At 46.1% G+C, this 26,598-nt stretch overlaps 1 protein-coding gene across 1 annotated transcript in view; it reads right to left on the bottom strand.

Moving 5' to 3' along the window:
- Positions 1-26,598, bottom strand: part of LOC139234639 (paired box protein Pax-8-like) — a 100,925-nt gene that overhangs the window by 12,430 nt on the left and 61,897 nt on the right. Inside the window, exons 7-8 of the mRNA XM_070865325.1 lie at positions 10,929-11,098; positions 3,787-3,910 (exon numbers count right to left, since the gene is read on the bottom strand). Of these exons, the coding sequence (XP_070721426.1) occupies positions 3,787-3,910; positions 10,929-11,098 (294 nt within the window). The remainder of the gene's footprint in view (positions 1-3,786; positions 3,911-10,928; positions 11,099-26,598) is intronic.

The following is a 26,598-nucleotide window of genomic DNA, read 5'->3' as shown; positions in this document are numbered from 1 at the left end:
GCCCCTGTACTCAAATCCCCTCGCTATGAAGGCCAACATGCCATTTGCTTTCTTAACCGCCTGCTGCACCTGCATGCCAACCTTCAATGACTGATGTACCATGACACCCAGGTCTCTTTGCACCTCCCCTTTTCCTAATCTGTCACCATTCAGATAATAGTCTGTCTCTCTGTTTTTACCACCAAAGTGGATAACCTCACATTTATCCACATTATACTTCATCTGCCATGCATTTGCCCACTCACCTAACCTATCCAAGTCGCTCTGCAGCCTCACAGCATCCTCCTCGCAGCTCACACTGCCACCCAACTTAGTGTCATCCGCAAATTTGGAGATACTACATTTAATCCCCTCATCTAAATCATTAATGTACAGTGTAAACAGCTGGGGCCCCAGCACAGAACCTTGCGGTACCCCACTAGTCACTGCCTGCCATTCTGAAAAGTACCCATTCACTCCTACTCTTTGCTTCCTGTCTGACAACCAGTTCTCAATCCATGTCAGTACACTACCCCCAATCCCATGTGCTCTAACTTTGCACATCAATCTCTTGTGTGGGACCTTGTCGAACGCCTTTTGAAAGTCCAAATATACCACATCAACTGGTTCTCCCTTATCCACTCTACTGGAAACATCCTCAAAAAATTCCAGAAGATTTGTCAAGCATGATTTCCCTTTCACAAATCCATGCTGACTTGGACCTATCATGTCACCTCTTTCCAAATGCACTGCTATGACATCCTTAATAATTGATTCCATCATTTTACCCACTACCGATGTCAGGCTGACCGGTCTATAATTCCCTGTTTTCTCTCTCCTTTTTTAAAAAGTGGGGTTACATTGGCTACCCTCCACTCCATAGGAACTGATCCAGAGTCAATGGAATGTTGGAAAATGACTGTCAACGCATCCACTATTTCCAAGGCCACCTCCTTAAGTACTCTGGGATGCAGTCGATTAGGCCCTGGGGATTTATCGGCCTTCAATCCCATCAATTTCCCCAACACAATTTCCCGGCTAATAAGGATTTCCCTCAGTTCCTCCTCCTTACTAGACCCCCCGACCCCTTTTATAACCGGAAGGTTGTTCGTGTCCTCCTTCGTGAATACCGAACCAAAGTACTTGTTCAATTGGTCCGCCATTTCTTTGTTCCCCGTTATGACTTCCCCTGATTCTGACTGCAGAGGACCTACGTTTGTCTTTACTAACCTTTTTCTCTTTACATATCTATAGAAACTTTTGCAATCCGTCTTAATGTTCCCTGCAAGCTTCTTCTCATACTCCATTTTCCCTGCCCTAATCAAACCCTTTGTCCTCCTCTGCTGAGTTCTAAATTTCTCCCAGTCCCCAGGTTCGCTGCTATTTCTGGCCAATTTGTATGCCACTTCCTTGGCTTTAATACTATCCCTGATTTCCCTTGATAGCCACGGTTGAGCCACCTTCCCTTTTTTATTTTTATGCCAGACAGGAATGTACAATTGTTGTAGTTCATCCATGCGGTCTCTAAATGTCTGCCATTGCCCATCCACAGTCAACCCCTTAAGTATCATTCGCCAATCCATCCCAGCCAATTCACGCCTCATACCTTCAAAGTTAGCCTTCTTTAAGTTCTGGACCATGGTCTCTGAATTAACTGTTTCATTCTCCATCCCAATGCAGAATTCCACCATATTATGGTCACTCTTCCCCAAGGGGCCTCGCACAACGAGATTGCTAATTAATCCTCTCTCATTACATAACACCCAGTCTAAGATGGCCTCCCCCCTAGTTGGTTCCTCGACATATTGGTCTAAAAAACCATCCCTTATGCACTCCAGAAAATCCTCCTCCTCCAAGGAGCATTGGGCCTGCCAGTGAGCCAGTGGTACAGATGATGTGGATGCTTCCATGGGCTATTGCTTAATACTAGCAGGTAATGAGTGATAGACTGTCAATGCAGAGCTGACAAAAATTCACCAAGCATGGATCATTTTCCAGACCATGACAGAATAGATAACAAAATAAATGGCAACTTTATTTGTTTTCACTCATAAAATTTGATTTCCAAATCTGATATAATATTGTATATATATTAAAATATAATGTAACTTACTTATATTGTTTTTGTAAATTTTTCATACAACTAGATGAGTGATATGATTGCTGGTGAATGAAACACTTTCCCTTTCAGGCACTAGGTGTCAACATCAAGCTCTCCCAGATCAGCAACAGCATGGGTTAGATGCAGAGTAAAACGCCCTCTACATTGCAGTGTGACATTTTTCCATTTCCTGCACCAGCTATCCTATAGCCTCTCTGAGTGTGATTGCCAACTTAGTGCTGAAGCAGGGGCAGTTTTGAGCTGCAAGTCTATGCACTAAGAGCTGGGTTCAGACTGTCCAAACTGATTTTAAATAGTTCCCTTACAACTAGCAGGGAAAAGATTTTAATTCCATCTGTAGGGTTGAATTTTGATCCAGACCTCAGAGGTGAAAGGAGTAATATACATTTATAACAATAGTTTTTCCTGGTGAAGAGTGCTGGTCTGTGGGTAACTTTCTCAGCATTGATAAGGTTGATTGTTGAGCTATGTTAGCAGTAACTCTTCCCTCACGCTTGCCTCCCTCACACACCCTCCACCTGGCACTTCTCACAGTGGCACGATTGAGATGAAGAATTCTACAGTGGGGATTCAAGTATTGAAAGCATAGAAACATAGAAAATAGGTGCAGGAGTAGGCCATTCAGCCCTTCTAACCTGCACCGCCATTCAATGAGTTCATGGCTGAACATGCAACTTCAGTACCCCCTTCCTGCTTTCTCGCCATTCCCCTTGATCCCCCGAGTAGTAAGGACTTCATCTAACTCCCTTTTGAATATATTTAGTGAATTGGCCTCAACTACTTTCTGTGGTAGAGAATTCCACAGGTTCACCACTCTCTGGGTGAAGAGGTTTCTCCTCATCTCGGTCCTAAATGGCTTACCCCTTATCCTTAGACTGTGACCCCTGGTTCTGGACTTCCCCAACATTGGGAACATTCTTCCTGCATCTAACCTATCTAAACCCGTCAGAATTTTAAACGTTTCTATGAGGTCCCCCCTCATTCTTCTGAACTCCAGTGAATACAAGCCCAGTTGATCCAGTCTTTCTTGATAGGTCAGTCCCACCATCCCGGGAATCAGTCTGGTGAATCTTCGCTGCACTCCCTCAATAGCAAAAATGTCCTTCCTCAAGTTAGGAGACCAAAACTGTACACAATACTCCAGGTGTGGCCTCACCAAGGCCCTGTACAACTGTACAACCTTTCAACTTCACCTGCTAGTGGGCCAGTACCTATGATCTTTCATTGTCAGCTTTTCATAATTATATAGCCATAGCTGCTTAAAGTGCTGTAACCTAGTGCTGGAAAGTGGGATTAGGCTGGATAGCCTCTTGTTGGCCGGCACGGATACAATGGGCTGAAATGGTCTCCTTCCTTGTTGTAAATTTCTATGATTCTACAGGGAATCTAAATGAAACCTTAATTTGGCATCAACAATCTCTTGTGTAGATATTTAACTCAATCCCTTGAAAGGAATAATATACTTTCAATCTAACTTTAAATGAGTCAAAAGACAGTCTTAAATGAATACCGTGTACTTATTGCAGCGTAGTGTATACTGTAATTTAATTATTAAGCATTCCATGTTCAATTTTCTACCAGTCACAATGATGTCTCAGCTATTGTTGGGCACTCTCATTTCCATATTTTTTCCATTCCAATTGCTTGGCCATTACATCACAGAGCTCTTTACAAAACGTACTCACCTGTCACCACTGAGTATGCCTGTGATCCAGAGATATTCCTGCCAATTGGAGTGCCCGAAGAGGACAAGCTTGGCTTCCCTTCATCCATTCCATTGTTTAATGATGAAAGTGGATACAGCGGGGTCTGTAACATGAATCATACAACAAGATTGCGGTTTACGATGCTTGCTACCGAGGGTGATCATCGGCTGATAGCTGCATTGTACCTGTGTTACGAACTCATTACTACCTTGATGTTTTTGAAGTTGCCTGCTCTCAATGGCCTCCTTGCTAGATGGGTCTGTGTTGATGGCAATGAGCCAACCACTCCATCCTGAGAGTATAAGAAACTGGCAAAGCTATTGCCAGGCATTAGAAGAACTACTTCAGTCACTGAGAGGCAGAAAAAATGTTACGAACAAGAACCACAATATCTAACAACATAGAAGGAGACCATTCGGCCCATAGTGCCTGTGTCTTTGAAAGAGCTGTCCAATTTAGTCCCACACTGCAGCTTTTTCCCAATAACCTGTTCACATACATGCCTAATTGCCTTTTAAATAGTCCTGTGAAATCTGATTCTACCATGCTTTCAGGTAGTATGTTCCCTTTGTGTGAAAAAAAATTCCCCTGTAGTTCTTTTGCCAATTATTTTAAATATATGACCTTTGGTTACCAACCCGCTTGCCAGAGGAAAGAGTTTCTCCCTACTTGCTCTATCAAAACCGCACATAATTTTGCATACCTCTATTAGGTCTCCCCTTAACCTCTGCTGTAAGGAGAGCAATCTCAGCTTTTCCAATCTCTACATAACTGAAGTCCTTCATCCTGGTAAACCTCCTCTGCATCCTCTCCAAGGCCTTGATATCCTTCTGAAAATGTGGTGCCCAGAATTGTACAAAATACTCCAGCTGAAGCCTGACTAGTGATTTGTAACAGTTTAGCATGACCTCCTTATTTTTGAATTCAGTGCTCCCATTTACAAAGCCATGTTTTCCATACTCTTTCTTAGCCGCCTTATCAACACGCCCTGCCACCTTCAAGGATTTGTGAATGTGCACCCCGAGATTTCTCTGATCTTCTACCCCCTTCAAAATAGTACCATTTAAATTATCTTGCCTCTCCCTGTTGTTCCTCACAAAGTGCATCACTTCACACTTATCTGCATTAAATTGCATTTGCCATATGCCTGCCCAGTTTACCAGTCTATGTCCTCCTGAAGTTTGTTACTATCCTGTTCAGTATTTACTACGTTGCCACGTTTTGCATCATTCGCAACCTTCAAAACTGTACTCCCTATATCGAAGTCCAGGTCATTTATATATCAGACGCAACTGCTGCCAACACACCGGAAGTAGTTGCACATGCGCAGTTCCAGTATTTTTGTTTGTTGCCGGACTTCCCAAAATGAGGAATAAAGAAGCAGCTAAAAAACTCTTGTTCAGTTGTAGTTTCATTTATTAATTGTGTGAATTGTAGAACTTATTCAGGTATGAGCCATTTGTTGGTGCACCAAATTGTGGTTAGTCAGAGTCGGCAGTTTTCAAGTGAGGGCTAGTTTTGCCCCAGCACCATCTATTTTGTCAACGGTTAGGTTTGTTGATATTTTGCCAAGTACTGTTCTGAGACTAGAAGCATTCGGAGATTCCTGTAACAGTCGCAAGGACGGTAGATTGGGAATCCCTAACATTAATGAAACTTTATTAGTGGTGTGCTTCAGTACTTCTCAGATCCTTCGTCTGTTGTGAACGTTCATTTTTAAAATTTATGTGCAGAATGCTTCTGCACAGCTTCCGGTAGCTTCCGGTTCGTTGACAGCAGTCACTCTGTTATATATAACAAGAAAAGCAATGGTCCTAATACTGACCCCTGGGGGACCCCACTGCATAATTCTCTCCATTCAGACAAACATCCATTCACCACTACTCTCTTACTCCTATCCCTTAGCCAAATTTGTACCCACATTACCACCGTTCCTTTAATACCATGTGCTTCCATTTTTCAAATAAGTCTGTTATGTTGTACTTTGTCAAAGGCCTTTTGAAAGTACATATATACAACATCAACACCTCAATCAAGTTAGTCAGACACAATTTGACTTTAACAAATCCATGCTGGCTGTCCCTTATTAACCAGTGCTCTTTCAAATGAGAATTAATGTTATTCTTGCCAATAGTCTCTAGTAGTTTTCCCACCAGCGATGTTAGACTGATTAGCCTGTAGTTACCAGGTTTATCTATCTGACCTTTTCCAAACAGGGGTAACATTTGCAATCCTCCAGTCCTCTGGCACCATTCCCATATCCAAGGAGGATTAAAAAATTACAGTGGGAGTTTCTGCTATCTCCACCCGAGCTTACCTCAGCAACCTTGGATGCATTCCATCGGGACCGGGTGACTACTTAACTTTGAATGATATCAATCTATTTAGCACCTCCTATCAATTTTTATCCTATTCAGTATCTCGACTTCTCCCTCTTCTACTGCAACATTAAAGTCTTGCTCTTTTGTGAAGTCAGATACAAAGTGCACATTCAGTATCTCAGTCATGCCATCTGCCTCCACAAGAAGATTTATTTTTTTTGTCCCTAATCTGCCCCACCATTCCTCTAACTATCTTTTTATTTTTTATATGTTTAGAAAAGATTTTTCAGTTCCCTTTTATGTTCCCTGCTAATCTTTTCTCATAAGCTCTCTATGCCCTTTTTCAATTTCCCTCTGTACTCTATATTCTGTGTGGTTTTCTGTACCTGAAAGTTGTCATAAGCTTCCTTTTTCTTATATTTGAACCTCTATTTCCTTTGTCATCCAAAGAGCGCTAGCTTTGGATGCCCCGTCTTTCCTCCTTATGGGAATATGCTTGCTTTGTACCCGAACTATCTCTGCCTTAAAGACCTGCCGTTTCTCATTCACTGTTTTCCTGGTCAATCTTTGTTTCCAGTCCACCTGTGCTAGATCCCTTCTCAAATCACTGAAATTGGCTCTCTTCCAGTTGAATATTGTTACCTTTGATTTTTCTTTGTCCCTTTTCATAACTGCTTTAAACCTAATTATATTATGATCACTATTACCTAGATGTTCTCCCACTGTAATACACTTGCCCTACTTCATTCCCCAGAAGTAGATCCAAAACTGCTTCCTTCCTCGTTGGACTAGAAACATATTGATTAAGGAAGTTCTCCTGTACACATTTTAGGAATTCTTCACCCTCCTTGCCCTTTACACTGTTTTTACCCAGTCTATGTTAGGGTAATTGAAGTCTCCTACTATTACTGTATTTCTATTTTTACATTTCTCTGAAATTTTCCAACAGATTTCCTCCACTATCTCCTTCTCACTATTTGGGGGTCTCTATTAAATAACCAGCAATGTAACAGCTCATTTTCTGTTACTTAACACTAACCAAATAGATTCAGTCTTTAAACACTCTAATATATCGTCCCTCTGTAGAACATAAGAAATAGGAACAGGAGTAGGCCATAATACGGCCCCTCGAGCCTGCTCTGCCATTCAATAAGATCATGGCTGACCTGATCATGGACTCAACTCCACTTCCCTGCCCGCTCGCCATAACCATTAATCCCTTATCGTTTAAGAAACTGTCTATTTCTGTCTTAAATTTATTCAATGTCCCGGCTTCCACAGCTCTCGAAGGCAGCGAATTCCACAGATTTACAACCCTCTGAGAGAAGAAATTTCTCCTCATCTCTGTTTTAAATGGGCGGCCCGTTATTCTAAGATCATGCCCTCTAGTTCTAGTCTCCCCCATCAGTAGAAACATCCTCTCTGCATCCACCTTGTTGAACTCCCTCATAATCTTATATATTTCGATAAAATCACCTCTCATTCTTCTGAACTCCAATGAGTAGAGGCCCAACCTACTCAAACTTTCCTCGTAAGTCAACCACCTCATCTCCGGAATCAACCTAGTGAACCTTCTTTGAACTGCCTCCAAAGCAAGTATATCCTTTCGTAAATATGAAAACCAAAACTGCACCCAGTATTCCAGGTGTAGCCTTACCAAAACCTTATATAGCTGTAGCAAGACTTCCCTGCTTTTATACTCCATCCCCTTTGCAATAAAGGCCAAGATACCATTGGCCTTCCTGATCTTTTGCTGTACCTGCATACTATCCTTTTGTGTTTCATGCACAAGTACCTTCAGGTCCCGCTGTATTGCAGCAACTGTAATATTATCCTTGATCAATACTGCCACTCCCCATGCTGTCTTTTTTCCTTCCCTATCCCTCCTGTACATTGTGGCCAGGAATGTTTAGTTCCCATTCCGGTCCATGTTTAAGCCAGGTCTCCATTATAGCCACTATATCTATCATAACCACATGGCAACTTGCACCTGTAGCTCATGAAATTTATTTGTAACACTCCTTGCATTTTCACACATGCATTCCAACACCATGCTAGTCGGCTTTGCTTTTTTCCTCCATCTAATTCCTGCTCTTTCTACGCTATTCTGATCCATCCAGCTTGTACAGACCTGTTCTTAATGCCCCAGGAATCTGAAACCCTCCCTCCTGCACCACTTCTCCAGCCACACATTCACCTGCACTATCTTTCTGTTTCTGTACTCACTCGCATGTGGCACTGCAGTAATCCAAAGATTACCACCTTTTGAGGTCCTGTTCTAAAATCTTTTTCCTAGTTCCTGAAACTTTGCCTGTAGGACCTCAACCATTTTCCTACCTATGTCACATGGACCAGGACTTCTGGCTGTTCCCTTTCTCCTTACAGAATTTCCTGCACCCGTTCAGTGATATCCTGAATCGGTCCAGGACATTCTGCGAGAGGAAGAAAAACAGCCAGAGGACCACTAGGTCCAACAACCCCATCCTTTTTTCAAAGATCAACCCCCATCGCCACCCCTTCTCGCACGTTCTTCAATCCCATTCCAACATAATGGCCCTCGGCAGTGCCGTTGTCTAAAGGATAAGCAAAGAGATTCACAGCCTGCTTCAAACAAAAGGAAGCTGGTTCACCTAAGATCGCCTCCATCTTAGTTCACTGTAATCCCTGGTTCCTTTTAAAGCAGACAGTTTCTCCTTGTGGTGGGGCTGTTGATCACATTACCAATGATGGACAGTCACAGACAGCCACATGAGTCCAGCCCATGGAAAAAAAGGTCTCTCTTTGATGGGTTTTTGAGAAAATTCTTTTACGGAATAATATCATATACCCCTCCCATATTTTCTTCTTTACCAGGGACACAGCTTGTGTGACTGAGAGACAGATTGAGGAAGTATCTGCTCCCAGGCTTCTGCCAAGGTGTGACAGGGAGATGACCTTCTGTTTCACACTGGGCTCCACTGACACCTTCCCCCACCAGCTGCCAAGACCCTATTTATATTAGGGCAGCAAAGTTACTTCTTTAACACCATAGGCAGTCCCTTGAAATCGAGGAAGACTTGCTTCCACTCTAAAAGTGAGTTCTCAGGTGACTTTACAGTCCAATACAGGAATTACAGTCTCTGTCACAGGTGGGACAGGCAGTGGTTGAAGGAAAGGGTAGGTGGGGAGTCTGGTTTGCCGCACGCTCCTTCCGCTGCCTGTGCTTGTTTTCTGCATCCTCTCGGCGACAAGACGAGGTGCTCAGCGCCCGCCCGGATGCTCTTCCTCCACTTAGGGCGGTCTTTGGCCAGGGATTCCCAGGTGTTGCACTTTATCAAGGAGGCTTTGAGGTGGTCCTAGAAACATTTCCTCTGCCCACCTGGGGCTCGCTTGCCGTGTAGGAGTTCCGAGTAGAGCGCTTGCTTTGGGAGTCTTGTGTCGGGCATGCAGACAATATGGCCCGCCCAACAGAGCTGGTCGAGTGGGGTCAGTGCTTCGATGCTGGGGATGTTGGCCTGGTCAAGAGCACTGACGTCGGTGCGTCTATCCTCCCAGGGGATTTGCAGGATCTTGCGGAGACATCGTTGGTGGTATTTCTCCAGCGATTTGAGGTGACTACTGTACATGGTCTACGTCTCTGAGCCATACAGGAGGGCAGGTATCACTACAGCCCTGGAGACCATAAGCTTGGTGCCAGATTTGAGGGCCTGATCTTCAAAGACTCTCTTCTTCAAATGGCCGAAGGCTGCGCTGGCGCATTGGAGGCAATGTTGGACCTCGTCGTCAATGTCTGCCCTTGCTGATAGTAGGCTCCCAAGGTATGGAAAGCGGTCCAGGTTGTCCAAGGCCGCGCCGTGAATTTTGATGACCGGGGGGGGCAATGCTGTGTGGCAGGGTCAGGTTGGTGGAGGACCTTTATCTTATGGATGTTTAGTGTAACGCCCATGCTTTTGTATGCCTCGATGAAGATGTTGACGATGGCTTGGAGTTCAGCCTCTGAATGTGCGTAGACACAAGTGTCGTCCACGTACTGTAGTTCAAAGACAGAGGATGGGACGGTCTTGGATCTAGCCTGGAGGCGACAAAGGTTGAACAAGTTCCCACTGGTTCTATAGTTTAGTTCCACTCCAGTGGGGAGCTTGTTGAGTGTGAGGTGGAGCATTGCAGCGAGGAAGTTTGAGAAGAGGGTTGGCGTGATAACACAGCCCTGCTTGACCCCGGTCCAGATGTGGATTGGGTCTGTGGTGGATCGGTTGGTCAGGATCACGGCTTGCATGTCGTCCTGGAGCAGGCGGAGGATGCAACAAACTTTTGGGGGCAGCCGAAACGGAGGAGAACGCTCCATAGTCCCTCGCAGTTAAGTGTCAAAGGCCTTTGTGAGATCACACCATGTCAGGCAAGATGCCATGTAGCAATAACTCACTTTTACAGTTATCTCCTCATAATTCACTAAAAAAAAGTCAGTGTATTTTCTGTAGACATAGTCACATCAAGGCCACGTGTGGTGTCAGGTGTACACAGAGCTCTCGGAGCCTTGTTGGAATAGTTTTGCTGAATAATTCAAAACAGTGCTCGATGAGGGAGAAGAATGGACAACCATTATACAACTAAAGCAGAGTTTACCAATTTGTTCTGATAAATGCTGTTTTCCAAAGCATGCAAGTGTCAAGTGACTGGAATGGTGGCCAGCCAATTCAGCTGAGTTCACACAGGACGTATATCCTGGTGTACTAAACTTCAACACAATGGCATCTTTTGAATTTCAATAACTAACCATTATTTCGAAGACTGTGCCAGGGCTGCTGGCTGCTCTTCACTCACCTGTTCTCCTTTGTTATGGTTGGCAGTTGCAAAGACCTCTGCATAATGCTGCCGTTCAAAAGCGCAGTCCAGGGCCTCGAGCTGCTGGGCAAAGGCCTCCGTGCGGAGCTGCTTCCGGGGAACCCCACTGCTCTGGGACTCGGCACTGATCACACAATTGTCCTGCTCACCTGCAAAAAAAACAAATCCTTGTATTTGTCAACACTATTTGCATTTACCCTTGCTGCTTATTTAGCAGCAAAACAACTTATTAATACTAAAATCAAATATGCTATTCTATGTGCACTTCCTCATCTCTGCAGTCTGTGTTGATATCAATTTCGCAGTCTCCTACAGTGCTGTTACTGGGCTTATTTACTGTATCCCTTTCAATACACTATATATAAAAAAACTCACACTAAAACCACACTTTAATGTGCCAATATACTTCTTATGCAATGCTCTTAATTCATTGCCTCGAATGGCTCTCAATAACAGACCTGGAACCATCAGTTTCTCCCCAGTGCTATACAGCTCAAAATGCTATGTCCAGAAACAGCCCAAGTTGGGAAGGGCATAATTTATAACTACTTCACTGGTGTTTTTCGACTTCAAGTGTGAAAATTTCACACACCCAACATTACACAATTCAAAAATCCGATTGCCCTGCTCCAACTCATTTTCCATGGGCTGTTATCCTGGTTGTTGCCCTGGCAAGAGTTTGCTTCAGTAGGAAAGCACTTCATTTGCTAGTAGGCAGAAGTGCCACTTGGAGTGATTATTTGGCATCCACCTACTCCATGTGCCCAGAAGCTGGGTTGGCCATCCGTCAATTGGTGGAGGGGGTGGCGATTGTCCAGACCCCTGCCCATATCTCCAATTGGCCTCTGTCCAAGGGGACCAAGTAATGGATCCAAACCCCTTGCAGCATCTGGATCCCACCAATCGGCTTCATGTGCTACCTTGCCACTGAAACACAGGTCTCAAATCTGGCTCAGTAGCAGGGACTGCTGGTTTAGCAAGTCCCTGGCCTCGCCCTTGTAAAAGGAAGGCAGAAGTTTCACCCTTTAAAATGTAGAGACTGGCAGATTTGACAGAGACCCGTGTAATTGGGCAATGTAACTATTTGTACTACACTTTTTTTGACAGACATGTCTGTCAAGCCCCACACCCCATGCCGTGTCTGTCAGGCCCCGCCCCCTGTCAACTCCACCCCCGTCCTGGCCCCGATTCATTCCCTCCACGTGGTGCCGAGAAGCAGGAACTCTCTCCCCCTCCCCGATTCTCTTCCCCCCCGACACTCTCCCCCCCCAACTCTCTTCGCCCGCTCAGGCCGCGGCCCCGACTCTCTTCCCCCCCCCCAACTCTTCCTCGGGGAGGGGGGGCCCCGAGAGCAGCGACCAGGGGACCAAGAGCAGTGGCCAGGGTGCCGAGAGCGGTGGCCGGGGGCCAAGAGGGCTGGTGTGCGGCAGCAGGGTCCAGGAGCGACGGCAGCGGGCAGAGAAGCGGCAGAGGGCTCAGAGGAGATTGGAAGAGAGAGAGACTGGGGGGAGAGAGAGAGAGGCTGGGAGAGAGAGAAGCTAGGGGAGAGAGAGAGAGAGAGAGGCTGGGGGGAGAAAGTGAGAGGCTGGGGCGGGGGGAGAGAGGGAAGATGGATCATGTTCTTCCAACCCCCTACAAGGGACATCATTGGAGTGGATGCTATCCAGAGGATATACTTGCGCTGGGGTAAGGCACTTCGGCTGGGGGAGGCATGCACTTGGACTGGGGTAAAACACTTTGGCTGGGGAGGGCTGCACTTGGACTGGGGTAAGGCACTTTGGCTGCAGGAGGGATGTACTTGGACTGGGATAAGGCACTTCAGCTGGGGGAGGGATGTACTTGGACTGGGGTATGGGACTTCAGTTGGGGAAAGGATGTACTTGGACTAGGGTACGGTACTTCGGCTGGGGAGGCATGCACTTGGACTGGGGTAAGGCACTTTGGCTGGCCCTTGCTGTCTTCTAAGGAGCTCTGTCCTCTGCCGATTCAGGAAGTCAAAGTGGATCGAGTTACAATTTGCAGAGTCAATGAGACCTTGAGATGGGCGGTTCTAGTTACACATTCCTGTGAAACTTCAGGATGTGGCTTATCCTCCAAGGGGACCAATCATAGACAAAGGGTGGAGCATGGTGGCCATTTCTGCAGTATAAATAAACTTGTCCGTAACTGGGTTCTTCCCCTTTCCTTGGGGAGGTCCGCTGGTCTGTCACCAGAATGACCACAGGAGACTGGTGGACCCCATGGTATTTCAGGGCCTATGTGAGGAACTTCTTACCTCTTCATTCATCCCTTTCTCCCTCATTCTGCAAGTTTATAAAATCCTGAGCTTGCTGTCGCCTAATTATTTCTTCTTGATTTACTTCTGATGAAGGGAAATTTCTATATTTATTTCATGAGTATAGATTTTTGTCTTCGCCAACTAATCTGGGCAGAACGGATCACCCACCCATTGTAGAATTTGCCTGATTTTTATTCCATAATTTTTATATAACAAGAACAATGACTAGCATTTATATAGAACTTTTAGTATAGAATAACCTATCAAGGCACTTTACAGAAGTGTAATCAGACAGAAATCAATGCCGAGCCAAAGTAGGAGATAAAATTAGGAGGTGACTAAAAGTTTGGTCAAGGAAGTCGGTTTTAAGGGGGATCTAAATGGAAGAGAAAGAGGCAGTGAAGCAGAGAGATTTAGGGAGGGAATTACAGGGCATAGACGGTGGAAGGCACGGTCACCAATGAAGGGAGTGGGGAATACACAAGAAGCTAAAGATGGAGGAGTGCAGAGTTCTTGGAGGATTGTAGTTCTGGACCAGCTATGGAGGGACGAGGCCATGAAGAGGATGAGAATTTTAACTTTGAGGTGTTGGGAGGACAGGAAGCCAATGTAGGTTAGCAAGCACAGGAGTGATGGGTGAGCGAGACTTGGTGCGGGTTAGGATACAGGCAGCAGAGTTTTGGATGAGCTGAAATTTATGGAGGGTAAATGATAGGATGCTGACCAAGAGAATATTAGAATAGTTGGAGTTGATTTTGAATTTGTGTGTCTGTGGGTGAACGGGTGAAGTCAATGCAAATAAAAATCGGGAGAGATTATCACTCATTTTACATTATTACACAAAGTTAAGATCCACCTCGTTGAGTTTGAAGTAGACAGGCATGGATGAGAGTTTTATCACCAGATGGACAGACACAGGCGATGTTACAGAGATAGAAGTAGGTGATCTTGGTGATAGAAAGGATATGGCTTCCGAAGCTTAGCTTGGGGTCAAATAGGTCACTGAAGTTGCGAACAGTCTGGTTCAACCTGAGACACCAGCCAGGGAGGGGGATGAAATTGGTGAAGAAGGTACGGAGATTGTGGTGGGGGCAAAAGACTGGAAGAAATATGACTTATCTGGGACTGATGTCAGACAACACAGATGCAGTGGATGGGTCAGGAAAAATAAAGCTGCGTGTCACCAGCGTACATGTAGAACCTGAGCCCGAGTGGTGGGCACTCCACTCCGCCAGATTACCACTCTGGTAGTGAAACCAAAACTCTCTCTTTTAAAATGGAAACTTACCTTCTTCTCTAGGGTTCAAAATGGAGGATGGGAACTAAACCAGGTTGATGGTTCTGTAAATTAGTCAGAATACAGAAGTTTTGTTCTGGTTGCAAAGTGAATCATTTATTGTCAAGATATTAGCAGGTATTTCAAACTGAGATGATGGTATTGACATGATAGACAGTAGACTCTATTTATTAAATCTTTGAACTTGGCTAATTGGCAGCAGTCTTTCCAGGCCCTTAAAACTGTATAAAAATTATGGCATTCTCCTGTATTGTTTTGGCAAAAGAGCCAAACTCCATCAGTGAACTGGAACTTCCCTTCATTCACAATACAACTAGAACTTGTATGTATATTGATACGTCCTTACTATACAGTATAAATGCACATGAGGCCCATGCTTGAGAGAAGGTCAGTCTGTGACCTGTCCTTTATTCTTTAGCATTCAAGTGCTGGAAGTGGTTGGAGCTTCCCCTTTTATATCTGAAGGTCTACGTTAGGAGTGGCTCCCACAAGTTCACCACCTAGTGGTCAGTGTTCTCACAGTGTACAACTTAGGTCAGTTTATACATGGATTACAATGACAGTTGAATACATGACATCACCTCCCCCCCCCAAAGTCTTATTGGGATCACAGGTTAAGTCTCTCTGGTAGTTTACGCTCCCTTGTAGAGCGCCTGAGTTGGGGCTCCGGTTGTTGGGCGCTGGCCTGAGTGTCTGCTGTTTGCGGTGCCTCAGGCCTGTCCGGACTGCCCACAGTGACTGGGCTCTCCTCTCTTTGGTTCCTGTGTTCCGTCACCTGTGATGGAGTGAACTCTACATCATGTTCTTCCTCTGCTTCTTCTATGGGGTTGCTGAACCTCCTTTTTGTTTGATCCACGTGTTTGCGGCAGATTTGTCCATTGGTAAGTTTAACTACCAGAATCCTATTTCCCTCTTTGGCAACCACAGTGCCTGCGAGCCATTTGGGCCCTGCAGCATAGTTGAGGACAAAAACAGGGTCATTTACATCAATACATCGCGCCCTTGCATTCCTGTCATGGCGCCTGCTCTCGACAATTTCTTTCATGGTGGGGTGTATAAGGGATAACCAGGTTTTGAGTGTCCTTTTCATTAGCAGCTCTGCGGGTGGAACCCCTGTGAGCGAGTGTGGTCAGGATCTGAAGGCCAACAGGAGGCGTGATAAGCGGCATTGTAGGGAACCCCCTTTGATTCTGAGCATCCCCTGTTTGATTATCTGCACTGCTCGTTCTGCCTGGCCGTTTGAGGCCGGCTTGAACGGTGCCGTTCTAACATGGTTAATTCCATTGCCTGCCATGAAGTCCTGGAATTCAGTGCTTGTGAAGCATGGGCCATTATCGCTGACAAAGATGTGCGGTAGACCGTGGGCGGTGAACATTGCCCGTAGACTTTCTACCATGGCAGAGGATGTGCTTGAATTTAAAATGTCACACTCGATCCATTTGGAGTAGGCGTCTACTACAACCAAAAACATTTTCCCCATGAAAGGACCTGCGTAGTCCACATGGATGCGTGACCAAGGCTTGGCGGGCCATGGCCAGGGGCTAAGGGGGGCTTCCCTGGGCGCATTGCCCAGCTGGGCACATGTGTTGCACCTGCGAACACAAAATTCCAGATCTGCGTCTATCCCTGGCCACCAAACGTGTGACCTGGCAATTGCCTTCATCGTGACAATGCCCGGGTGCCCATTGTGGAGTTCTCTGATGAACACCTCTCTGCCCATCTGGGGCATGACTACGCGGTTTCCCCACAGTAGGCAATCGGCCTGAATCGAGAGTTCATCCCTGCGCCTGTGAAATGGTTTAAATTTCTCAGGGCATGCCCTGTACGTGGCTGCCCAGTCCCCATTCAAGACACATTTCTTGACTAGAGACAATAGCAGGTCTCTATTTGTCCAGACTTTAATCTGACGGGCTGTCACGGGTGAGCCTTCGCTTCCGAAAGCTTCAACAGCCATGACCATCTCAGCAGCATGCTCGGTAGCCCCCTCAGTGGTGGCTAGTGGGAGCCTGCTGAGTGCATCGGCGCAGTTTTCGGTGCCCGGTCTGTGCCGAATTGTGTAGTCATAAGCGGCTAACGTGAGTGCCCACCTCTGTATGCGGGCCGATGCGTTTGCATTTATGGCCTTGTTGTCGGCCAAAAGGGACGTTAGGGGTTTGTGATCTGTCTCCAGTTCAAATTTCCTGCCAAACAGGTACTGGTGCATTTTCACATATACACATGCGAGCACCTCCTTTTCTACCATCCCATAGCCCCTTTCTGCTTGGGACAGACATCTGGAGGCATAAGCTACCGGCTGTAATTGACCCTTGGCATTGACATGCTGCAACACACACCCGACACCATAGGACGACGCATCGCACGTTAACACAAGCTTCTTACATGGGTCATATAGCGTTAACAGATTGTTGGAACATAACAAATTGCGTGCTCTATTAAAAGCCCTTTCCTGGCTGTCCCCCCAGACCCATTCGCGACCTTTGCGTAGGAGCACGTGTAGCAGCTCTAGCAGCGTGCTCAATTTGGGAAGAAAGTTACCAAAATAGTTCAGAAGTCCCAGGAATGAACGCAGCTCCGCCGTGTTACGGGGTCTGGGTGCTCTCTGGATCGCTTCCGTCTTGGATGCAGTAAGGCTGATCCCGTCTGCTGCTACCCTCATCCCCAGGAACTCTACCTCTGGAGCTAGGAAGACGCACTTCGCCTTTTTCAGTCGCAGCCCTACCCGGTCCAGTCTGCATAGCACCTCTTCCAGGTTGTGGAGGTGTTCTTCAGTATCGTAACCCGTAATGAGGATGTCGTCCTGAAAAACCACCGTCCCTGGAATCGAGTTGAGGAGGCTTTCCATATTTCATTGGAAGATCGCGGCGGCCGAGTGAATCTCGAACGGACATCTGTTGTACTCAAACAACCCCTTGTGTGTCGTGATGACGGTCAGCTTCTTCGACTCACTCGCCAGCTCCTGGGTCATGTAAGCTGAGGTCAGGTCCAATTTTGAAAAAAGTTTGCCACCGGATAGCGTCGCAAAGAGGTCCTCCGCTCTCGGTAGCGGGTACTGGTCTTGGAGTGACACCCGATTGATGGTGGCCTTGTAATCGCCACATATCCTGACCGACCCATCCGCCTTGAGCACCAGCACAATCGGGCTCGCCCAGTCACTGAATTCGACTGGCAAGATGATGCCTTCCCTCAGCAGGCGGTCCAATTCACCTTCTATCTTTTCCCACATCACGTACAGCACCGCTCTGGCCTTGTGGTGTACTGGCCTGGCGTCCGGGTTTATATAAATCACTACCTTGGCCCCCATGAAAGTGCCAATGCTGGGTTGAAATAATGAGTCAAATTTGTCCAGGATCTGTGAGCATGATATTCGCTCCACAGAGGAAATTGCATTGACATCACTCCATTTCCAGTTCATGACAGCAAGCCAACTCCTCCCCAGTAGTGCGGGACCGTCCCCTGGGACAATCCAGAGTGGCAGTCTGTTCTCCGAATCTTTGTGGGTCACGACTACCGTGGCGCAGCCTAGCACCGGAATGATCTCTTTGTGTAAGTCCGTAGCTGTGCGTCAATCGGCGATAATTTTGGCCTCCTGGCCTTGGACGCCCACAACTTTTTGAACTGTTTGATACCCATCAGGGACTGGCTGGCCTCCGTGTCTAGCTCCATTGATACTGGGATGCTATTGAGGAGCACTTTCATCATTATCGGTGGCGTCCTGGTGTATGAACTGTATACGTGCTCCACATGAACTCGCTGAACTTCAGCTTCCAGCGATTTCCCCAGCGTTCATTTCTGCAATTTCTGCAGGTATTTTGCTCATCTCTGCAAACTCCGGCTGAGTGTGTGCCTCCACGCCTCCAGCATGAGCTGCTGTTTGAAACAAAAGGTCCCTTGCCAGTCGATCGTCCCTGACTGCCCCTGTGTCTGCCTGGAGAACTGTGTGCTGCTTTAACAATGTTGAATCTCTGTCCCAACCATTCCTTAACACAGTACCTCTCGTCTGTTCTGCTAGTGGCCATGCTCGCGTGGTTTAAATCCCAGTTTCTTGTCGCCATTGATACGTCCTTACTATACATAGAAACATAGAAACATAGAAAATAGGTGCAGGAGTAGGCCATTCAGCCCTTCTAGCCTGCACCGCCATTCAATGAGTTCATGGCTGAACATGCAACTTCAGTACCCCATTCCTGCTTTCTCGCCATACCCCTTGATCCCCCGAGTCGTAAGTACTTCATCTAACTCCCTTTTGAATATACTTAGTGAATTGGCCTCAACTACTTTCTGTGGTAGAGAATTCCACAGGTTCACCACTCTCTGAGTGAAGAAGTTTCTCCTCATCTCGGTTCTAAATGGCTTACCCCTTATCCTTAGACTGTGACCCCTGGTTCTGGACTTCCCCAACATTGGGAACATTCTTCCTGCATCTAACGTGTCTAAACCCGTCAGAATTTTAAACGTTTCTATGAGGTCCCCTCTCATTCTTCTGAACTCCAGTGGATACAAGCCCAGTTGATCCAGTCTTTCTTGATAGGTCAGTCCCGCCATCCCGGGAATCAGTCTGGTGAATCTTCGCTGCACTCCCTCAATAGCAAGAATGTCCTTCCTCAAGTTAGGAGACCAAAACTGTACACAATACTCCAGGTGTGGCCTCACCAAGGCCCTGTACAACTGTAGCAACACCTTCCTGCCCCTGTACTCAAATCCCCTCGCTATGAAGGCCAACATGCCATTTGCTTTCTTAACCGCCTGCTGTACCTGCATGCCAACCTTCAATGACTGATGTACCATGACACCCAGGTCTCGTTGCACCTCCCCTTTTCCTAATCTGTCAATATTCAGATAATAGTCTGTCTCTCTGTTTTTACCACCAAAGTGGATAACCTCACATTTATCCACATTATACTTCATCTGCCATGCATTTGCCCACTTACCTAACCTATCTAAGTCACTCTGCAGCCTCATAGCATCCTCCTCGCAGCTCACTCTGCCACCCAACTTAGTGTCATCCGCAAATTTGGAGATACTACATTTAATCCCCTCGTCTAAATCATTAATGTACAATGTAAACAGCTGGGGCCCCAGCACAGAACCTTGCGGTACCCCACTAGTCACTGCCTGCCATTCTGAAAAGTACCCATTTACTCCTACTCTTTGCTTCCTGTCTGACAACCAGTTCTCAATCCACGTCAGCACACTACCCCCAATCCCATGTGCTTTAACTTTGCACATTAATCTCTTGTGTGGGACCTTGTCGAAAGCCTTCTGAAAGTCCAAATATACCACATCAACTGGTTCTCCTTTGTCCACTTTACTGGAAACATCCTCAAAAAATTCCAGAAGATTTGTCAAGCATGATTTCCCTTTCACAAATCCATGCTGACTTGGACCTATCATGTCACCATTTTCCAAATGCGCTGCTATGACATCCTTAATAATTGATTCCATCATTTTACCCACTACTGAGGTCAGGCTGACCGGTCTATAATTCCCTGTTTTCTCTCTCCCTCCTTTTTTAAAAAGTGGGGTTACATTGGCTACCCTCCACTCGATAGGAACTGATTCAGAGTCTATGGAATGTTGGAAAATGACTGTCAATGCATCCGCTATTTCCAAGGCCACCTCCTTAAGTACTCTGGGATGCAGTCCATCAGGCCCTGGGGATTTATCGGCCTTCAATCCCATCAATTTCCCCAACACAATTTCCAGACTAATAAGGATTTCCCTCAGTTCCTCCTCCTTACTCGACCCTCTGACCCCTTTTATATCTGGAAGGTTGTTTGTGTCCTCATCAATGAATACCGAACCAAAGTACTTGTTCAATTGGTCTGCCATTTCTTTGTTCCCCGTTATGACTTCCCCTGATTCTGACTGCAGGGGACCTACGTTTGTCTTTACTAACCTTTTTCTCTTTACATATCTATAGAAACTTTTGCAATCCGCCTTAATGTTCCCTGCAAGCTTCTTCTCGTACTCCATTTTCCCTGCCCTAATCAAACCCTTTGTCCTCCTCTGCTGAGTTCTAAATTTCTCCCAGTCCCTGGGTTCGCTGCTATTTCTGGCCAATTTGTATGCCACTTCCTTGGCTTTAATACTATCCCTGATTTCCCTTGATAGCCACGGTTGAGCCACCTTCCCTTTTTGATTTTTACGCCAGACAGGAATGTACAATTGTTGTAGTTCATCCATGCGGTCTCTAAATGTCTGCCATTGTCCATCCACAGTCAACCCCTTAAGTATCATTCGCCAATCTATCCTTGCCAATTCACGCCTCATACCTTCAAAGTTACCCTTCTTTACAGTATAAATGCACACGAGGCCCATGCTTGAGAGGTCACTCTGTGACCTGTCCTTTATTCCTTAGCACTCAAGGGCTGGAAGTGGGTGGAGCTTCCCCTTTTATATCTGAAGTTCTAGGTTAGGACTGTCTCCCACAAGTTCACCACTTAGTGGTCAGTGTTCTCACAGTGTACAATTTAGTCAGTTTATACATGGATTACAATGACAGTTGAATACATGACCTATATAGTGCCTTTAATGTACTAAAACAGCCCAAGGTGCTTCACAGGAGCATTATCAGACACAGGTTGGCACTGAGCCAAAGAAACAAACTTTTGGACAGGTGAGCAAAAGCTTGATCAAAGATATAGGAGCATCTTACAAGGAGGGGAGAGGGGCTGAGAGATTTAGGTAGGGAACTCCAGAGCTTTGGGTCTAGACAGCTGAAGTCATGGTTGCTAATGGTGGAGCAAAGGAAATCAGGGATACTCAAGAGGCCAGAATGGCATATAAAATAGTGCATAGTGAAAGTCTGTGAAAGTTTTAACCAAAAGTCCTGATGCTTATTAGTCCTGGCAAGGGAATATTAACCCCTGGTGAACTGTTCCTAATTTTATTGTTTTTAAGTTTTGCTGTTGCAGTACCTTGCTGTGTCATTTGGATTCTGGTTATTATTTAGTAAGGCATGTACAGCCACATCTGGAACACTGAGTACAGTTCTGATCACTGCAGCAAGAATTTCCAGCAATGCAAAAAAGGGCAATCAAACTAAAACCTAATTTAAAACATGTAGAGGGTAGTCAAATGAAGGGCGGGCCGATTAAGGATCATAAAGGAGATCTTCTTGTGGAGGCAGAGGGCATGGCTGAGTTCTTTGTATGTGTTATGTATGCAATAAAGCTTCAAATTGAGTACTGTTTTAACTAAGCAAGGTACAACCTTGCTCTGCTTTATTTAAGCCCAAAGTGTCTGACTCACAAAATGGCTGGCCTTTAATACCAGAGCAGCACCATGTGCATGCTGCTCAGTGGCCTCCAACAATGACACCATCTGGTGGCTACAAACAGCATGTACATACATGACAATTCCCACCCCCGAGATCTTATCACAGTCTTTCACAGGTTGAGACGGTCCAGTGCTTTACACTCCCGGGTTGACCGTCTCAGTTCAATTCAGGCCTTGGGTGAATGTGCGGAGTCTATTGTGGCTGGTGGCTGAATGACTGACTTGTTGGGGGTTGCAGTGGCCATGTCAGGAATTGTAAGTCCATTTTTATTGAACAAGTCTGTGATGGAAATTCCGGGTTCACTGATGACCCTTGAGTCCACTGAAGGCTGCTGGTAGGTTGGTTGGTCGTCGACGGTTTCTTCGTCCGACTGCTCTGGCTCGTCTGTGTGCCTCAGCTTTGTTTGATCCATGTGTTTCCTGCAAGTTTGCCCATTCTTGAGCTTAATAACAAATACTCTATTGCCCTCCTTGGCCATGACCGTACCAGTGATCCATTTGGGACCCTGACCATAATTCAACACATATCCAGGATCATTAACAGAAATATCGCGTGACACAGTTGGGTGATTGTGGTACCCTTGTTGACTCTGTCTTCTGTATTCAACATGATACTTAAATCCGGGTGTACAAGAGTAACTTGGTCTTAAGACCTCTTTTCATCTTGAGTTCAGCAGGCGAGACCCCTGAGTGTGTGGGGTCTTGTCCTGTAATTCAGCAGTATGCAGGACAAGCGGGTCTGCAGTGACCCTTGGGTTACTCTCCTCATGCTTTGCTTGATAATTTGTACTGCACGTTCTGCTTACCCGTTGGACGCAGGCTTGAATGGTGCTGACCTTACATGTTTTATGCCGTTAAGTTTTACAAACTCCTGAAACTCCTGACTGGTGAAGCACGACCCATTGTCGCTCACCACTATGTCAGGCAGACCATGTGTCGCGAACATGACATTGAGATTCTCTATGGTTGCCATGGACGTACTGGATGACATGATTATGCATTCTATCCATTTCGAATAAGCATCCACCATCACTAAAAACATCTTGCCCAGGAAGGGACCTGCAAAATCTACATGGATCCTGGATCAAGGTTTGGATGGCCATGACCACAAACTCAGCAGTGATTCCGCTGGTGCTTTGCTGAGCTGCATGCAGGTGTTACACTGATGCACACATACTTCCAGTTCAGAATCAATTCCTGGCCACCATACGTGGAACCTGGCGATGGCCTTCATAATCACTATACCAGGATGTGTGCTGTGTAACTCACGCACAAACTTCTCTCTCCCTTTCTTAGGCATTACAACTCGATTGCCCCACAATATGCAATCTGCTTGAATAGACAGTTCGTCCTTGCGACAAATATACGGTTTGGCCTCCTCGCACGTTTGCTTAGGTATAGCAGACCAATCCCCTTTGAGGGTGCAACCCATTACCACCGATAATATCGTGTCCTGGTTCGTCCAGGTCTTTAATTGTTGAGCCGTGACGGTGATACCTTCACCCCACAAAAGCATCCATGATTAACATTAAATCTGCCGGTTGTGGCGTTTCCACCTCCAGTGTGGACAACTGCAACCAGCTCAAAGCATCGGCACAATTCTCTGAGCCAGGCCTGTGGCAAATGACATAATCATAGACAGATAGTGTCAGTGCCCACTTTTGGATGCGGGATGAAGCGTTGGTATTGATACCTTTGCTCTCATAAAATAACGAAATGAGCGGCTTGTGATCGGTCTCTAATTCGAACCTCAGACCGAACAGATTTGATGCATCTTTTTAACACCATACACACACGCTAAAGCTTCTTTTTCTACCATACTGTAGGCTCTTTCTGCTTTAGACAAACTTTTGGATATATACGCGACAGGTAGAAGTTTCCCCGACTAATTGGCTTGTTGTAACACGCAACCAATTCCATATGACGATGCGTCACAGGCCAAAACTAAACGTTTACATGGGTCATAATGTACCAGCAGCTTGTTCGAGCAAAGCAGATTGGTGGCTTTATCGAAAGCTCTGTCTTGTTGCTTTTTCTCAATAGCATGTGCAGTGGTTCAAGTGAGGTGCTCAATTTAGGTAGGAAGTTACCAAAGTAGTTGAGTAGACCCAGGAACGAACGCAGCTCCGTCACGTTCTGCGGCTTGGGTGCATTCTTGATGGCTTTGGTTTTCATGTCAGTAGGTCTGATGCCATCAGCGGCGATTTTCCTCCTGAGGAATTCGACCTCCGGTGCCATGAAGATGCACTTTGAGCGTTTAAGTCTGAGTCCCACTCTGTCCAAACGCAGTAGAACCTCTTCCAGGTTGTTCAGATGTTCCTTGGAGTCACGGACCGGTGATCAGGATGTCATCTTGGAAGACAACAGTTCTGAGAACAGACTTCAGTAGACTTTCCATATTCCTCTGGAATATTGCTGCAGCCGAGCGAATTCCAAACTGGTAAATAAACAGTCCTTTGTGCATGTTAATCACGTAAGTCTCTTTGACATCTCGACCAATTCCTGCGTCATATAGGCCGACGTCAAGTCCAGTTTTGTGAACGACTTCTGTCCGGCTCGCGTCGCAAACAAGTCATCAGCCTTCGGTAACGGGTACTGATCTTGTTTTGAAACCCGGTTGATCGTAGCCTTGTTGTCTCCACAGATTCTGACTATTCCATCACTTTTCAGCACCAGAACAATGGGGCTGGCCCATTCATTAAATTCGACCGGTGATATGATCCCTTCACGCTAGAGTCTGTCCAGCTCAATTTCGACCTTCTCCTTCCTCATATACGGCATTGCCCGAGCTTTATGATGGACGGGTCTTGCATCTGAGTCCACGTGGATCTGCACCTTGGCTCCCGTGAAGTTGCCAATACCCGGTTCGAACAGCGAGGGGAACTACTTGGGCCCATGTATCTTCCTCCAACGACAACGCCTTTATGTTGTTCCAATCTCATCTGATTTTCTCCAACCAGCTCCTGCCGAGCAGCATTGGGCCATTGCCTGGAACAATCCACAGCGGTAACTCGTGTACCGCACCGTTATGTGACACATTAATTTGTGCACTGCCAATCACTATCAGTTCTTTAGTGTACGTGCACAGCTTGGCGTTAACAGGGCTCAGCTTGGGCCTCACACTCTTAGTATCCCACAGCTTATTAAATGCCCTCTCGTTCATGATCGATTGACTCGCCTCTGTGTTCAGTTCCATCGATATTGGTATCCCGTTAAACTTCACATTAATCAAAATTGGTTTACTCTTGGTTATGAAAGAGTACAGTCCATACACTTCCTCCTCTGGCATCTCGGATTGCATTTCCGGATCTGCGCTAGTCTGACTCTCATCCTCCACGTGATGTGTCGCAGCTCGCTTGCTCATCTGTGGACACTTGCACTGGAGATGCCCCACTCTCAGACAGCCTTTGCAACTATATTGCTTAAATCGACACTGCTGGTGTCGATGATTTCCCCCACAACGCCAACACGGAGAAGTCGGATACATTCTCTCTGGCAGACTTTGGGCAGCCACAGGTTTTGTGAATGCAGCCGGATAGGCCCTGCCATGTGCCGCTCTGCCGAATGCCAAATCAATCGCATTTACAGTACTTGCCAAGGTTCGGTTCTTCACCGATATTTGCTTTAAACTCCTGTCCGTCATCATACATGATTGAGCGATCTGGATGGCCCTTTTTAAATCCAACTCCTCCACCGCCAGAAGTTTGCGCAGGATCACCTCGTAGTTGATACTGATAACAAAGAAGTCCCGCAGCATGTCCGCCAACGCTGTCCCGAACTTGCACGGTCTCGCTAGACGTCTCAGGTCAGCAACGAATTCCGCCGCGCTCTGGCCCTCCGATCGAACGTGTGTATAAAACCTGTATCTCGAGATGATGATGCCATCGTCTGGCTTGAGGTGCTCCCGTACCAATGTACACAACTCGTACGTTTGCTCTGTTAGATCACTAGGCATGAGTAGATTCTTTATCAGACCGTAGATCTTTGAACCACACATAGTGAGGAACACGGCCCGGCGCCGATCTGCATCGTCGACCCCTTCCATTTTGTTGGCCACGAAGTACTGGTTCAAACGACTCACAAAGTCTGCCCAATCTTCTCCCTCCATGAATCGCTCTAAAAATCTAAATCATGCTCATTTTGCAAACAAAAGTTCTTGCATTCTCATCGCCAAATATTATGTATGCAATAAAGGTTCAAACTGAGTACTGTTTAACTAAGCAAGGTACAACCTTGCTCTGCTTTATTTAGGCCCAAAGTGTCTGACTCACAAAATGGCTGGCCTTTTATACCAGAGCAGCCCCTGTGCGAGCTGCTCAGTGGCCTCCAACAATGGCACCATCTGGTGTCTATAAACAGCATGTGCATACATGACAGTATCTTACTTCACTAGAGAAGATGCTGCTGCCAATTTAGCAGTGAAAGAGAGGGCAGTAGTGATATTGGTTAGGATAAAGATAGATAAAGAGGATGTACTGAAAAGGTTGGCAGTCCTCAAAGTAGAAAAGCCACTGGGTCCGGATGCATCCTATGTTACTGAGGGAAGTAAAGATGGACATTGTGAAGGCTCTGGCTACAATCTTCCAATTCTTTTTGGACATGGGAGTGATGCCAGAGGACTGGGGGATTGCAAATGTTACACCCCTGTTTAAAAAAGGGGAGAGGAATAAATTCAGCAACTACAGGTCAGTCAAACTAATGTCGGCGATAGGGAAACTTTTAGAGACAATAATCCAGAACAAGATGTATTTGGAAAAGTATAAGAAAATAAATGAAAGTCAGCACAGATTTGTTAA

This window comes from Pristiophorus japonicus, chromosome 22 (genome assembly GCF_044704955.1).
Source record: "Pristiophorus japonicus isolate sPriJap1 chromosome 22, sPriJap1.hap1, whole genome shotgun sequence".
NCBI lineage: Eukaryota > Metazoa > Chordata > Chondrichthyes > Pristiophoridae > Pristiophorus > Pristiophorus japonicus.
This window is presented reverse-complemented; position numbering and strand designations above follow the sequence as displayed.